Consider the following 16,604-nt stretch of genomic DNA (forward strand, 5'->3'; position numbering starts at 1 on the left):
TTTTCAGATCAACATTACATGTGGCACGCATCAAACTCGGAGGGAGTGGCGCCCCAGGGTTGGATTTGAATACGGATAGACAGCTGGTGCCAAGAGCTATGACAAGAGAAAATTCCTAGGGGATTTGGTTGCTTTTTATGGCTGATGGAATTGTGGGCAAACTGTGTAGCATCACTGGTAAGAACATTAAAGGGCTTTTATGGGCCCAACAGTTGGGTTACTTTAATGAGGGACAGTGTCCAGTCCAGGTTCCCTCCTCCCTTTAAATGTCTCTTGCCACAAAGTCCTCAGTCGAGCCCCAGACACATCAGGGACATCTGGGCCTTCCATCTCCAAACATGGCCCTTAATGGCCAATTACAAACTCCGGGGCCAGTGAATAGGTTTCAGTTTATGGTTTCAATGTATCCGAACCAGGAATCCTACGTCTATCATGGCCACATTAGGTTATATGAGACAGGAGGCCCATCAGACTTAATAAGGCTTATCCTTTCCTGAGGATGGCCATTAAACTCCCTGCCGCCATGCAAGCCTAGCAATCAACTCCCACTCTAGTGAATTAAACAAATGAACAGTTTTCTCACCATTACAATTAAACCACAGAATAACCTCAAATTATTAAGCTAATGAAATAATTTATTCATCCATGCATCAGACCTGACAAGGTCCAGTGCAATCTAGATTCTGTAGCCCCAACGACTGTCAATATAAGCCTGGAACACATATGTTTGCATGCATCCTGCAGGGATGGACACGTTCATTTATAAGATTTTCACTGAGTGAGTGAGTGAGTGAGTGAGCGAGTTCATACCACACTGACAGAAATGTTTGGACGGGATTTAAAGTAGCTGTTGTTTAATACAACTCCGCTTTTAATGGAATGACTTGCGTATCTGACTTTCAATACAGATGGTCTGTTTGCTACACTTTTTTGGGAAACAATGCAGGTGGCAAGCAAGGACGAGCATAGCGTGAGTCTAGCTTTTCACTATGGACCTAATTTCACCAAGAATAGAAAATACTTAAACAATATTTTACTGACTCATTTAGTGCTTGACGATGTCAAAAGTGAACAGCCAATAGTTTGCTTCCCGAATCGTTAAATATAATAGTTGTGATTACACATTCTTTAGCCTCGTCTGGTTTGAATTGGTCTAAATTTACGCCTGCAGTCAAGTTCCGCGGCAGCAGACTGAGCGAGTACGGCAGGTTAGAGGCAGTCATTTGGGTTGCCCTGAGCAACCAATAACTTGTGCCAAGTTGGGTCCTCTTCAGTTAAGTTGGTTCTATTTCAGTTTTTTTTTTTTTCCCCCCTCCTCACCCTTTTTCCAGTTGGGAGTCCCACGGCCTTTAAGTCCCCACCCACGTTTTCGTCACAAACACAACAGCATTATCCATGTCAAATCCATTGGAGGCGGCCTGAGGAGGTCAATATGGAGGCAATAGATTCCCTCCTTATAATTCCTCTAGTCTATAGAAGAAAATCTAAGAGGAAAGTTCGAAACACATAGAACAGACCAAAATATCTTCATCTTAAGCAGAAAATGTCTTTATAATTTTTTTTTAACAATTGCTTTACATGTTCGGTGACGGTTTAACCCCCATGCAGAGGGAAGATTTAGCCCTATGTGATGCAGTTTTCTCAACTGGCTGCCGTGTTTTAGGGTGTCATTGAAACGGTCCCGTAAACGTTCAGTCTTCAAAGCAAAAGTTGAAGCCCCGGTTGCCTGAAAGGAAATCCGAACACGTTGGCTGCGAAAGAATCAAAAAAAAAAACAACAAATAAAAAAAAGAATCAAAAAAACTATTTTCACAAGTGTTGGTAAGCTCCGAGCCGCTGAAAAGAGGATTTTGTACAAACATGTTAATCTGGATACTGTATTTTGAGAGCTTAACAGACGGTTAGAGACTGTTAGTCAGACAGCGTGTGCAGAGCAAACAGCAACGCACGGCGAGGCCGGGGAGGGGAAAACAACGGAGGCTCCATGTGTAAAAATGGTTAAATATAAAATCAATTACCCTTTAAAGTGTGCTGACTTAGTACAGAAACAAGGGAGCACGGAAAGACGCACATTAATCGTCCTTTCATCTTTTGCAGAGAAGTTCTCAAAAGAGTCAAACAGTAAATCGACACCTCATGGCGGCCCTTCACCTTCCTGTCCTGAGCAGCAGGTGTGAGGTGATCAAGGTGCGACTGGATGGAAGCCACAATTCCAAACGTGCAAATGCCAAACAGTAATTTCCTTTCGCTGATAGGCTGTTAATTATCTCCCTCTTGTCTCTGGAGGAATGTCTAGCCTTTTATTAGCCGGGAACCGCACTAAAAATAAAACCATTACCCAATGGTGCGGACCGAGGGCTTGGACAGGATCTAAGAAACGACTTTTCATTGTCGGGGTGGTTTCAGAAGGAGATGTACTGTAATAAGATACAGCACAGAGAAAGGCGCAGACGGGGCCTAACATGGCACCAAAAGGTGAGCGCCTATATGAGCACCTGTAAGGCTGCTATTTCGCACAAGCTATTTTACCCGCTCGGTCTTCTTGCTTTACCCAGTGGCTGGACCCCTCAAAGTGACAGTGAATACTAACAACCAGAGCCGGTGTCTCCTGGGCGACGGTGAGGCGGGCGACGCCGCAGAATCAGAAATGAGCGACTTTGACAGGGAACACGCCGGCTTAGGGAAGGAGAGGAAAAAAAATAAAAAATATGGTCGAGGATGAGAGGCAGTGGAGGCAATGAATTTAGAGGTTGGGAGGATTTTTGATATGACAAGGGTAGTTATTTGCTGGCAGCAGCAAACCCTCCACCAACAAAGGGCCTTTCATATTTCCTGTGAGCAGAGACAGAGACTCCCATTAATCCCTGAGGGAGGGCTCATCTTAGGCTTCTCCCCGCACATAAATTACTCTTCTTATGCCCTTCCTCCCATTACCGCTCTGTGTTTACAGCGTAGAACATTAAAAAAGAGCGAGTAAGTAAAGGGGGACCAGACACACATCTTTAATGTGTTAGGCCACTCTTAAAAACAGTTATGTCGGCGCTAACTCACAACACATGCGCCAACATTTACTTTGCTCCAAGCCACAGTTGGGAAGCTGTGGCGACTCTTCTCTTTATAATTCCCCATCTCTCTCTTGCTCCCGCTGTGTTGTTCCTCCCTCCCTCTCTCTCTCCTATGAAAGGGCAAAGAGATGTTGGCGTAGGGCAAAACCCTGCCCAGCTGTGGCATTTTTGAGCAGACGAATCCCCCTCTGACAGGCGGAGAACACGCCAATCCCCACTTATCCAACACAGAATGGCGTTTAGCAGCGGTGCACAGCTGCCCACACACAAATGCTGAGACCCCCTCGGTGGTCCGGTGGAAGGCATAAGCCGCTAAGGAAGTACTGTCCCTCCCGTACAGCACTGGGAGGATGGATTTACAGAGAAATTCAAAGAGAGGCAAAGAGAAGGAAAGAGGCAGAAAGAAAGAGGAGAGAGAGAGAGGAGACGCGGATAAAAATCCCACACGTGTGTGCCAGGTGTCTGGACCGCCTTATTCCAAACCGACACAAATTGATGGAGCCACAATCACATTTTGTAAGTGTGCTGCGGATGGACTGATAAATAAACCACAGGGCTAATCACAAGCTGGGAATCGAGGGGATACAACGAGCATAGGCCAGATCCCGCCAAAGCTGTAGCTATCTTTTTTCTATTAAAGATAGAAAAACAGGCTACTGGCTCCACACCTATTACTGTACATACTAACCGAGAAATTTTGCAATCAGTTAAATTTCACTTTGTGGACAGGTCGTATTGTTTGTCTGTGATGAACAGATGTGAAGTGGTGTGTAACAAGTGGCTGTGGACAACATGGTCACGGTGGAATGTCTCGCCAGGCCAGCCGTAGCAGTTAGGTCATCCATCCAGACGCTTCTGCTTTAGCATCGGCCTTGTGGAAACCGTAGCCGATTGGATGAATCAACACTATGAATTATGGGTAGTGTGCACAGCTGTGGGGCATGACAATGCCCCAAGTAGGAATGTACGCTCGCGTGCAAATACACAGTTTCAAATATCAAACACAGTGGATTTGAACGTACTCCATCTTGCTTGCATCACAGTGAAGACCGCAGATGTCTTTGGCACATCAACATGTGCTCAAGTGCATTGATCATTTTCGTGTAGAGGGGGAAAAAAAACGCAAGCACCAAAAGTCAATACCTACAAAAAAGACGTGAAAGTGTAATCAATTATCTTGTTAGTCCAAAAAAAAGGTACTGAAAGCGATGTCAGAGGAAACACCGAATTAATCAACTTTCTAGCCGAGCGGGCAAATCACTCTGTTAATAAACAAAACAACTCCTCCCACACACAGCAGCCAGTGTTGTCTACCTAGTCACTGGCGAACGCAAGACAATGCTTTGTTTGTGTCTTTATGACCTCAGTCCTCCTAGAGGGCACAATCACAGCAGGACATCGGGGGGGGGGGGCTTTTCAGATTCAAATGAGTCAGTCCATTTTACAGCACTCGTCCAATGGTATTCACAGTATAAGCCAAGGCGTATGGAACTGTCTGTGTGTGTGTGTGTGTGTGTGTGTGTGTGTGTGTGTGTGTGTGTGTGTGTGTGTGTGTGTGTGTGTGTGTGTGTGTGTGTGTGTGTGTGTGTGTGTGTGTGTGTGTGTGTGTGTGTGTGTGTAAAACAGCCTGTACCAAAATACTCAAGTCATGTCAACCAGATGGTTTATGTTCCTGGCCAGTTCCTATGGCGGCTTAAAAAGCCTGAGGAGGAGACTTATCTCTGTGTACGTTAGCCATCAGCTGGCACCCACTTGTCCGTGACATTTGTGATATTTGAGGCCTAAAATAGAGCCTTCCAAGTAGGCTTATACCTACCTCTGCAGCCCTCGCTCAAGATAATACTTTTCCATATACCTTTTACGAAAGAAGACTGACTCAAAATACACACACACGCAAAAACATCCTCCTACATTTGTCTTTTAGCCAATCCCTTGGCAGTGTGGCTGCAAATAAACAAACAGTAGAAAAATCTAACAAGCCAATCTGAATGAACACCGCAGAGGACAACTCAAGCTTGTTCTCTCTCTCTTTCTGTTCAGGGTCTCCAAAGGAGGCAAGAGCCAAGCCTAATTGTAATATGTATGATTCACCAAACAATGGAAGAGGCCACCAATAAGCGTCCTCCACATTATTAAAAATTCCCTTTAAGTCGGACCTCGCTAGGGACCACATCTAAAAACAAAACAGATATATACGCATAGCGCGGTGTCGATTCTCGGCTTCCTCCTTCATCTCTCTCATCTCTGGGGACGCTGTGATAGTGGTTCTATGTACGTTAACAGTGGACCAGACTTAGATAAGCTTTGCCAAAGTCAATAACAATGGTTTTATTTTAACCCCGTTGGGGGCTATGTATGATTACAAACAGTGGCGAAGCTGGAAAAATAGTACCCTAGCATGTTGATCCAATATAAATGCATAACTCCCCTTGCCTCCTACCAGGTTTTTTGGGCCTGGGAGGTTATAGGGAGTAGGGGGCTGAAATAACATGTGGTCAGTCTCCTCCGCTAAACATTCTTTGCATACTATATTAAATTCTGATGTTCTGGCTTGCCATGAAGCTCTTCCTTTGTCTCCCAGCCACAAAAATGGACAAATCAATCGCAGGCGAAGGCCCGTGGATTTCTGATTGAAATAAAACAGTGAAGCCACCCTTAGTGGTTGAAATCCCATTTGAATAAAATACCCTGATTGACAATTAAAAAAAAACAGAGAATCCTTCAGCCGCATCTGATCGTGATGACTTCACTTGAAGAGGAGCTGCTGTAACGTTAATCCTTCAGCAAGTTCATGAATTGCGTCCCGATGTATTGTAGAGGACAGTGTTACCATTTGGTGCGACTCCTACTGTATGTGCCCTCAATTTCAACTTTGATAGAAGACAACTGGTCAAGCAGTGTTACAAAGTAATGATTTACATTTCCACTGAAAAGGAAAATTGGAGAATAAAGTTGCCCACTAGGTTTGATCCAGGGCCCTGGCTCCCTTAATAAGCCCAATTCATTTTCCTCCTGGGTCTGACTCCCTCTATCACTAGTGACAGGCGTGAAAGGTCAATAACCTTGGCTCATGGCCCTCATATGGTTAGCAATGCCATAAATTAATGGTTGAAGCCGTTATTCCAAACTCTTCAAGTCAGCCGGAGGAAGCTTATCTTCTACAAAGGTCACAGTGCTTAGAACACTTAGTGTGAGAGTGAAGGGCTGACACAGAATCTATACTAGATTGAGTGTATTGCTCTCTGGTGGGCTATGCTTGGATGTGGAAAGGCCTCCTGGAAAGCACCTGGAAACCTGTGATACCGCCAGGGAGTTTCTCAAAGAGGACTGTGACATTTATTTCAGTGTACCTAATTGGGTGGGTGCTTAATGACAACAAATATGGCAAATTCTTAGCAGTAATTGGTGATAGAAATGTCTGATGTTCTTCAAAGCAACAAATTGTTTGCTCTGTCCTTGCCTTGCATTGAATTGTCAAATTGGTTACTATGGTTCGTTTTTACATTGTTTTATACATGCTGGGCCCAATATGCATGGCACATTGAACAGAACCTATGCTTGTAGCAGTAGTTACACCCTCCAGTAATCCTACAACCCCCTCTAGCTCCTCTCCTGCTGAGCTGGCGGTCCTACAGGAAATAAAGTGGCGACATGCAGCACGTTCTTTAATGCTTCAGTAAATATCGACAGAGGGAGATAATATAAACCCAGACAACGCTGGCCACAGTGCTGCAATATGAGGCTCAATGGCAGAGCGCATGCCGAAATGGATACTTGGAAATCGCTGCGGGTCAATCATAATATCCGTGTTGCGATGGCAAGCAGTGCTGTCAGCAAGGCCGGGTAATGGTAGATCACCTGGATAGAAGCAACCAATACACTTGGCTAATCTGATGAGCAAACAGTTTGGGTGGGACAAACACAGAGATAGGCATGTTCCAAATCAGCAAGATCCAAGTAATAGATTACATGAATATAAATTAATAAAGGGGATGCCACCCTCCCACACACTTATTGACATGCCGACAAATATAAGCTGTTAATTCACAGGACCAAAAAAGAAAATCGCAGGAAAAGTGGGTGTTAGTTTTCATATCTTGTTTCTCCTATGCTTCAGACATACTGATGCCATTTAACTAATTTCTCATAGCCCCTACAAGGGACAATCAAAATCACCAATTCCTCTGAACATCAGGTTCCATCGATCATAAACATTACCAACAGCCCTGAAATAATGCTTAACATCATCACTGAACTCGTAAAGCAGCCAAGGCAATGGCAATACAGACAAATGGAGTTGTTTTTATTTGTGGGTAGAACGATCAACTATATGATTCACTACTGTCCATGCGCCACTCAATTATGAGTAGCATTCTAAGGAAAACCAAGGAGCTCATCCATCTGAAGATGTCTCACAGTGCAAACTGGGAGGGGGGGGGGTTGAAGGAGTGGGTGAAAGAAGCGGGGACGGCGGAGATGTCACCAGATAGGAACTTGTGAGTGATCAGAGGCTAGCGTCCAGAGAAGCGCTGGTGCATTGAAATAGAAGCCCCTGCCACAACACAATAGTCGCTGTGGCCTGCGGGAGGTAGAAGTCTCTTTCTGAGGCAGGATATTGGCCATTGTTAACATAGTTAGAGTATCTGGGTCAATTAATGTATCCCTGCGTCAAATTTCGCTTTTGTTGTCAGAGGAATAATGGTGTGCCAATTTGTGTACCCTCTTGAGCACAGCGTGGGACTGCTGCAAAAGAACACGGCATAGGGCTGAACACGGCTTAGTTTGACATCACAAACTAAAATCTTCTGCTCCACATTCACTCAAAAAGCTCATAAACATATTATTTTTGAGTATTAGTTTCCCTGTTTGAGCCTGCAGACAAAGGACACTATTCTTGCTGTATCTTTTAGTTACTGCATCTCAAGACAGGAGGCACAGCAGAATCAAACATTTGGGCAGCTCAAGGCCACACCCTGAAGATCGGAATTTAAATTGATTTCAACACGAGCAGAACATCAAACCAAAGACAGAAGAGCAGCCGAGGCAGGGAGCTGCTGCCACCCCCCGTCCTCTTTATATCCCTCGCAATTTGTCAGAGAGGGATACATTGGAAAACATGTGGGCAAGGCTCTCTTTACCCTCAGCTAGCTTAGCATAATGAGAAAAACAAGCACACTAGATAGAGAATGCAAATCGGGGGCGGGCACTATTGAGGAGGTTTGAATATTGCTCAGCAAAATGCTGAAGCTGGGGACATGAAGAAGGCTTTCTCTGTACAGCTGGGATCTGGAAAGATATGCTTTTGTTGAATACAATAAATTCACAACTCCTCCTTCCAGTCTCATTCCACAGTGTATCTTTTGTCTGGCATGTGCAAGCTAGCGTTTTCTCCTCTACTCTTGTGCAGGCGTTGAAGAATAACACTATCCTAGTTATATGGCAGCATATAAGCAGAGTCAGGTCAATACTGCTATTTATACACGACCTCATTACATACTGGGGTCATGTCACGCACTTTCCGGACATTGCTAATGTTAAATAAAACACATGTCTGAGCCCGACTACAATATTTAACAATGATCCGACTTTCCCCATAATGTCATGACCGAGCGGCTCTCAAGAAAGGATTGTTTTAGGGAAGGAAATTAATCTTTTCCCTTCTGACAGTCTTTTTGATTGAAGTGCACACATCAATTTCAAAACTAAAGCAATAGTGTGTCAAGGCTCCAGGGGCCCAGGTGTGATCTCAGGCCAAATAAACTATAAACCCCTCTAACCTTCATATGACTTGCTCCCAAAGCAGCCATTTGATGTGAAAAGGCCCATTCTTTTAATGCCGGACCAGGCCATCTGGATTATGATAAAACTGTGAATCTCTTCATTAGGAAGAACAGTTTTAAACAGTGAGGTGAGAGACAAATTTAAAAAAAACAAACCTCTACTTTTAACTATTTACTGTCAGATTTGCATGGCTTGATCTGAATGCTCGGTGCTACATTCAAAATGCAGGGTCATGTGTTGATAGCGGTGGTCCAGGGACACGTGGTCCTTAGCAACAGCTGAGGGCCTGACCAAAGAAGTCTGTGATGAAGAAGATCCCCCGCTGCCGCCGCCACCACCACCACCACCACCACCACCACCACCACCACCACCACCACCAAATGTTGTCTGGGTTGAACATGCTAATTATATGCCAAGGACAAATGGCCACACACACTCACAGGGACAAAAGAGCAGCACCTTAACTACTGCCCAATGTCAGCGTCAGGGTGGGCGGCTGATATGAGCGATAGGACCAGAGGTGCCGAGAGGCAGGCCGGGCAATATCCAACCTTGACAAAAAACTTTTATCTGCTTCTCGCCTTTTCTTAGGCCCCGTGTCAACCCAACCACTTCTGTGTCCAAATGTGAGGTGACAATATGCAGACTACCTTTTTGATAAAAAAAGGTCAGACATGAATACGTTATGTCCTCTTCTGTCATAATACCCCAGCAAGCCATACAAGCATAGGGTCAGAGAGACCCGCCCCCAATCACTTCCAAGTTGACAAAGCCCTTTCTTTAATATGCCGACATTATTATTATTAGACCGTTATGATGAGGCCTTAGGACAGCAACTTAGCCATGACAATTTTGATAAACGACCTGGCCTTGTACCATCTACGTTGCTTCCTTATTATACATCTTGTTATGCTGTATTGTATTTCAAAAATTGCATCAAAGATCCGGTTTCAAAGCTGTAAAACCCTGAGATCCAATCTGTCGCCATGATATGTGGTGGCTATCCGGGGCCATAGCAAGCTCAGGAAACTGAAAAAAGAAAGGAAAACACTGGCAGCCGATGAAAATTTATAGAGACCGATAACAATAAAGAATAAAGCAGATTCAACCTAAACCCGCCAACGATGCTTGAGATGGGAATTGGAGCACAGCCTTCATTACAACATATTGATCAGCCCAAACAAAGACCCTGGATTTATTGATCCAGAAAAAAAGAGGGAGGTGGGCAATGGACTTGTCTTGGAAAACAAGCTTACAGTGGAAGTGCTGTCTCGGCTTAAAAAAACGAAATGTGGAAGAAGGGGGATTTAGAACCCCATCAAACAGAGAGGGCTTGGGCATGGTGTTGCACTTGATGTCCTTCTATGGAATAAGAGATAAAGGAATATGTGAAACACGCAGCAGCCGTAATCATGGAAAAACAATTGAAGGAGGCTTCTCACTTTGTCCTGCTGCTCTGTGCTTTTCTCATCTGATGGTATGGTGGCTCCTCCGCGCTTATAGCTCTCATCTTAAACAAGGATTTGAATATTAAAGCAGGCTTGCTTGACTACTGAATAATTCAAGATCGTCGTAGACATCCATCCTCACCTCACATGTCTCCAGACAAAGAAAGACATTTATAGCTCAGCAGTCTGTTAAAAAAAAACAACGTGTTTTTTTTAGTAACCATGGGCTCAACAATGATTTCCTCATTCGGCTTTATTTAGTTAGTAATATCTTTTGAATTTATATTTTAATATCAGCTACAGTAAAGACTGGTCTCATGGTCTTATGCTAAATGGCCCACACTTGTTATTCCTCATACAATCTGAGAACAAACACCATATATGTCTGGCGTTCATGCCTGTATATCCCAGTTTGGTACTTGGACTGGTTCTACTTTTCAAAAATGATAGATGATTAACAGTGTAGGTCAGGACTCCATGTGCCGAGAGGTGCTGGGCATTTCAACCCTCCCCCCCAGCGAGGGTCAGGACCCCTTTGGCTGGTCCTTCATTCATCTAGAGCTGGCCAAAACCTCCCCTAACCCCCTCACCATCCCAACTCAAGAGTCCTGGAGTAGTAAAAGAAAAAAAGGGGGGGGTTCAGTCTGTAGGCGAGCAGTTGGCCCAATTTACAGGAGTGGGTCAAGCGGGGTCACATCTGAGCAAACACCGGGGCCCCTCTGACACATCTGAGAGCGGCCCCAGCTGTACCAGGAACCATCCCAGTTCAAAAGCAGCGAACCAGAACAACAACACGCAAATGGACGGAGTCAGAACATTAATCAGGATTTCCCCTCACGGACGTTTTACTTGTCAATGTGTTGTTTTTTCCTTTAAACTTAAGACTTAAGGATATGGAACAAGGTACAATAAGATGTTATGAGACCTAAAAATCAGGACCTTTTCTTCATAGGTTTACATTGGTTGACCTTTAACCACATTGGAACATTGGTCATTGCTCATAGCATAGCATGAACCACAAGTGTAGAGTGATTAAATATGAAAATAATAGAATACATGTATGGGGGTTAGGGTGGCAAACAGCAGCATTTAGAATGTTTATTAGGCACAATTAGGCTTTTGGCTTTCATGAACGAACTTTTGGAGAGGAACGCCTGCGCTGAATAATCCTTTGATTCGCTCACTTTGCAACGTTCCCTCAAAAGGCCTAGTCTCTTACACTGGCACTGGCACTGGCACCGGGGCACTGCGCCCACATCCCTTGTAACCTTAGCACATTCCCGTCAAAATGATTCACTTAGTCAAGCATCTAAATAATACAAAGCGAAACAGTGACTGTACTGTGTGCTAAGTACCTTGTGATGTGGTGCAACAGGAGAAGTAAATAACCATGTTTGGTCGTTTCTGCCGGCCCATATCAGGCCTGAGCAAATATTCTAATCTTTAAAGCAAGGTCATCCGGGGCCCCAGAGGGCAGACAGTGGGAAACCCACTAAGCCTGACGTGTTTTTTGCATTTGCAAACAATGAACCCTCAACGCATCACTGAAGAGGAGCTCGAACAGTTGTCCTTCCTGGCTTTTTTTTTTTTTATCTCTCTGCTGCTCTGCTAACCAACTTTGCCAAACACACCCCAACGATTTTATTGAAGATCAATGGAGCGTTCCCTCAACTGAGAACGGTTCAACTCCAGATGAGAACATGATTTAATCATGCAAGCAAAAAGTAACTATGTTGAATGTGCTGGCTGCCATTGTCTTGCCTAACGCCTAACACCCAGGTTGCGCATTATATCATGCATACAATGTCATCTGTTTGAATATAAATGCCCCCCATTAGCAGGATGTGTATTCTGATGATCAATAACCAAAAAAAAAAAAGCCAGGACTTATAGAGGAGAGATATGCGTAGAGATATTTAATCGCAAACACTCGTGTCTATTCGAGGTCGCCTGTAACACAGCAAGACCAGCGGAGTCGCATTACTGCCACCTTATCCCCGGTCCTGATAATATTACACTCATATTCTGAACAGATTCCATTTCAAACTGAACGGCAAAGAACAAGCCACTCACTAACAGCATTACAACCATATTGAAATGAGCTTTCTTGACCATTTCCCATAGAACAAGAAAAGGCTTTTGTATCGCAATCAACATGGTTGGCCAGGTGTATGGAAAAAAAGAATGACTCCCAAACAAGATTCACTCATCCCTTCTTATTCATCATTATGTAGGGCCTTGGGGTGCAATTAAGAAAGATAATGAAATGCAGGGAGGCATTCACACGGTAAAAAGCATGGCAGCATAATGCATTAACCTGCAGCATGTGGCTATAGAAGGAGGCCTTCTCTCCGGTCAGAAACAATATTCTAAACCAGCATGGTGGAAGGAAAATGTGAAAAACTGGAGGCCCCAGTTGCCACACCATGGGAGCTTTGTCTTTCAAAACATGCCACAGGAGCCTTTCATTAGCCCAACGGAGTTTCATTAACATCATCCCACGCCGCCGCATTACAATGACACAGGAGAGTCGAGGAACCCTCCACTGAGCAACAGCCCACTGGGGGGAGGGGAGCAAAGAAAAGAGGGGACGGGGGAGAGAGAGGGGGGAGGCACACAAAAGGGAACCTGATTACCCCCGGTCACGGCTCATCCACAAGCCAACAGAGAGGGAAATCCATCACCTACAAGATCAAACGGAAAGGCTTGTGCAGAAGGTAAAAGGGGCCCGGCGAAAACTCTCCCCGCCCATCTAGGGAACCAGTTCCCCTCCTCTGTCTCTCTTTTCACTCCATCCTTTCCTCTCTCATCATTTCAGCCTCCATCCCCCGCTCTCCCACTCTCTATCTCTGACTCACACTAACGACTGCCCGCGAGTTTTAGGCACAGGCTGTGAAATCCAAACGCAAGTCAGAATGTTTTCTGGTCCAAATGACCTCAAGGCTCTAACCTCTCTAATGGCACGCTGGTGATATATTCGAGAGGTTTTTATTACTCTCCGTTGGCCTTATAGCGCTGTTTCACGCTGGCTGCATCCTTACTTTTAAAACCGTGGAGCGGTTGGCTTTCTGCAACGTAATGGCTTATTTGGGAGAAGAAAAAAATCATTAGTTTTCATTTTGCTGGCTTTACAGCAGGGTGTAGGGCTGTAAACGATAAACCGCATCAGAAACTACTGAAAGATTGAGTTTTCAAAGGAATCCCGAACTCTGAAAGATGCTTTAAATTGCCGTTAGCGTAAAATGTCACTGTGTGAACACTGCACGGCGAGTACAACGCATTCCAGCATTGTTCTATTAGGCTTTTAAACCCGTACAATGTATTTTTTCTCCCAGAGGCAAACCCAGAGATTACTGTTTTGTTAAAATGTGTCTGAATACAGGGTGCTCTTGGTGGGCAGATTAAACAATTATTACAATTACAGCCATAAAAAAGATAATCCTGCCATGAGCCAAAACACTAGCAAGGTGGAGAATTGTGTTACCGGTGTGATGTGTTCCATAATAAAGAGGGAAAGATTTACGTGTTTTATGCTCATCATTCATTTTCATTACAACACACAGTGTCCCTAGTGAAATATATATATGTAATATTTCACTTCAGCCTTTCTACTTCTAATAAACACAACCAGCAGTAAGCATCAATCTCTAGGATATTGAAATTCCATTACCAGAAATGATTCACCTACAGCGTTTGATGTAGCATTTAACGTTCAAATAAATGTGTTTTCTCTTTGATTGCTGCAGTGAAAAAAGAAACCAAGTAAGCAAAATGGACAGCTGCAATAAAGTTGATCCACTTTTTGAGTTTGGGGTTTACAAGCCCCAAACGACATGACTTGCAAGCCCACACTACAACACCGAAGCTAATTGTTTAAAGATGTCAGAGTCTGGCCTCGATCCCTCCCGTCGTGCATGGTGGCGTAATTCACACAAATGCAGCATGTCTCACACACACACACACACACACACAGGCGCACACACACACACCGGCGCACACGTATGTACACACACACACACACACACACACAAAAGCGTTGTTTTCAACACTCACCGTTAAAAAGCGGCCATCCTTGCTCTGTGATATCTGGCACCACAGCGTTGTATACGTCTTGAGAGAAGCCCGGGCTGCATGGAGGGGTGCCCCTGCCCTCGGCTGCGATCTAGAGGGGGTCATAAAAAAAAACCAACACAAAACACACACTCAGAAATGCCGTCCTCATACTTGCAAAAACCTCTTGGTCACGTTCTGAACTCCCCCACGGTTGTACAAAAGCATCTGTTGTTTTTATAGCGGGGACCGCAATTAGGATAATGAGGCCAAAAGGGTTAAGCATTAGCCAGAAAGCATGGCTAGGCAGGAACAAGCTGTGTTTGTCCTGCCCGCTGAGGGGGCCCAAAACCAGGGGCCAGTCCGTACCTCTGATCAGCACTCCCAACTCTGGACAAACACTCCACTTTGAAGTTCGGCAGCACGAAACGATAAAAAGCTAATGTTAACGTTACACCGCGGTGCAAATAAAACCCTTTGTGGGCAAATGTTTGGGAAACCATAAACTCTTGACTGTTCCCTGTGGTTATTTATATGAATGTGAAGTGGAATGCGTTGGGTTGACTAATAATTGGGGGGGGGGGGATAAAATCTTCAAAGGGTCTGAACTGCAAATAATATAATAAATATGATAAATGCAGAAGGTGGAGGAAATTAAAGTCATACATCACAGGGTGATCTCCTTTGAAACACAACAGATAACTCATGAGCTCACATGCTTTATTTCTAAACCAAGATGGATTGCGTCCACTAAAAAAAAAAAAAAAAAAAATTAAAAAAAATTAAAACCACTAAGCATTCGTGCATTTCTACTCATTTCTACAACATACAAAAGGAATGAGGCTTTTCCTCAACCCATCTGGCTCGTCGGGGGGTTTTCTCTGCGTGTAAAAGAATGTAAAGTGAGAGGAGCCCAGTGAAAAGAGCATTGTGGACTCGGTGCCACTTGCCATTCTTAATCAGAGGAATTTAAATGGAAACGCTCGGAGGGGGAGGGGAACGTTTCAAATGTTTCAGCAAGTGGAATAAAACCGACTCCGCACGTTAGATCAAAACCCCGAGATACCCCAAGACGTCATAAAGTAATCGGTGTATTTTATTTTATTCATATTCCAGAAAACTAATTTAAAAAAAAAAAGACGTTGCAAACCGGACCAGAACTGCATGGTCGGGGGGAATAAATAGCATTGTGAACATGGATTTCGCTTTTATTTATTTTATTTTTTTTAAACAAAGTAAGCGAACAAAGCCACAGTGATTATGGTGTATTAACAGTGGTTGCCCACGTTCTCTTGGAAAGCAACGGAAAATAACAGCTTGTTCAGTTATTCAAACTGGAACATGGACAAACGGTAATGTCTAAAGCATCCCTGTCTGCTTTCTCACCACCTGTAGACAACATTTAGGGGTTTGATTCTTTAAAATAAATAATAATTATAATAATAATAATAATAATAATAATAATAATACAAACACTTCCACCACTGGACCACCAGCTTTTGTCCAGTACAAAGCCCACTAGCCCAGGATAGTCCTAGCAAGATAATCCTAGCCCGTTAGCCCAGAACATAGTCCAAGCCCACTGGCCCAGTACGGAATCATGTCCCACTCGCCCAGAACATAGTCCTAGCCCACTAGCCCAGCACAGCCCTAGTCCAGCGCTCGGTCCCACTAGCCCAGCAGTGAGCGCCACCAGCCCAGCAGAGACTCACAGCATCGTCTCCCCGAGCAGCGGCGTGAAGTGTCCGGTGTAACTCCACTCCAACCGGCCGCTACAAACCCACATTTACCTGCAGTCCGGCGAGCAGCAGCAGCAGCAGCAGCGGCGGCAGCAGCTCCCTTCCACCGTGTAAGTACATGGATGAGCCGGTAAAAAAAAAAGTTTAGTTTCCCCCCCCTTTTCCCTCGGAATCCGCAGTAAATATCCGTCTGGTTTGCGTCTTTCAGCGGCGAAACGTTGCTTCACTGTCCGGCAGCGGCAGCCTCCACTCTCCGCTCCAGCTCCACTCTGATCCTGGTACTGAGGCTGAGTGCTGAGTTTCGCCTCCCGGAGAGCACGGCACAAAGAGGGGGCCGCTCACTGCTCTCCCTGCCGGTCACACCGGTCACTGCACCAGGGAAGACGGGTTAGAGCCGTGTGGAAATATATATATTTTTATTATATATAATGATAATAATAATGATGATGATGATGATCAGTCAGTCACTATTATTAATAATAATAATAATAATAATAATAATAATACTTATTATTATTATT

At 44.4% G+C, this 16,604-nt stretch overlaps 1 protein-coding gene across 1 annotated transcript in view; it reads right to left on the minus strand.

The window, feature by feature from the left end:
• LOC307238104 (cadherin-2-like) overlaps positions 1-16,298 on the minus strand; it is a 57,638-nt gene extending 41,340 nt beyond the window's left edge. Inside the window, 2 exon segments of the mRNA XM_080010961.1 lie at positions 14,348-14,456; positions 16,135-16,298. Of these exon segments, the coding sequence (XP_079867087.1) occupies positions 14,348-14,456; positions 16,135-16,203 (178 nt within the window). The 5' untranslated portion in view covers positions 16,204-16,298.
• Positions 16,299-16,604: the final 306 nt, after the last annotated feature.

This window comes from Zeus faber (assembly GCF_960531495.2).
Source record: "Zeus faber genome assembly, chromosome: 12".
Lineage (NCBI taxonomy): Eukaryota > Metazoa > Chordata > Actinopteri > Zeiformes > Zeidae > Zeus > Zeus faber.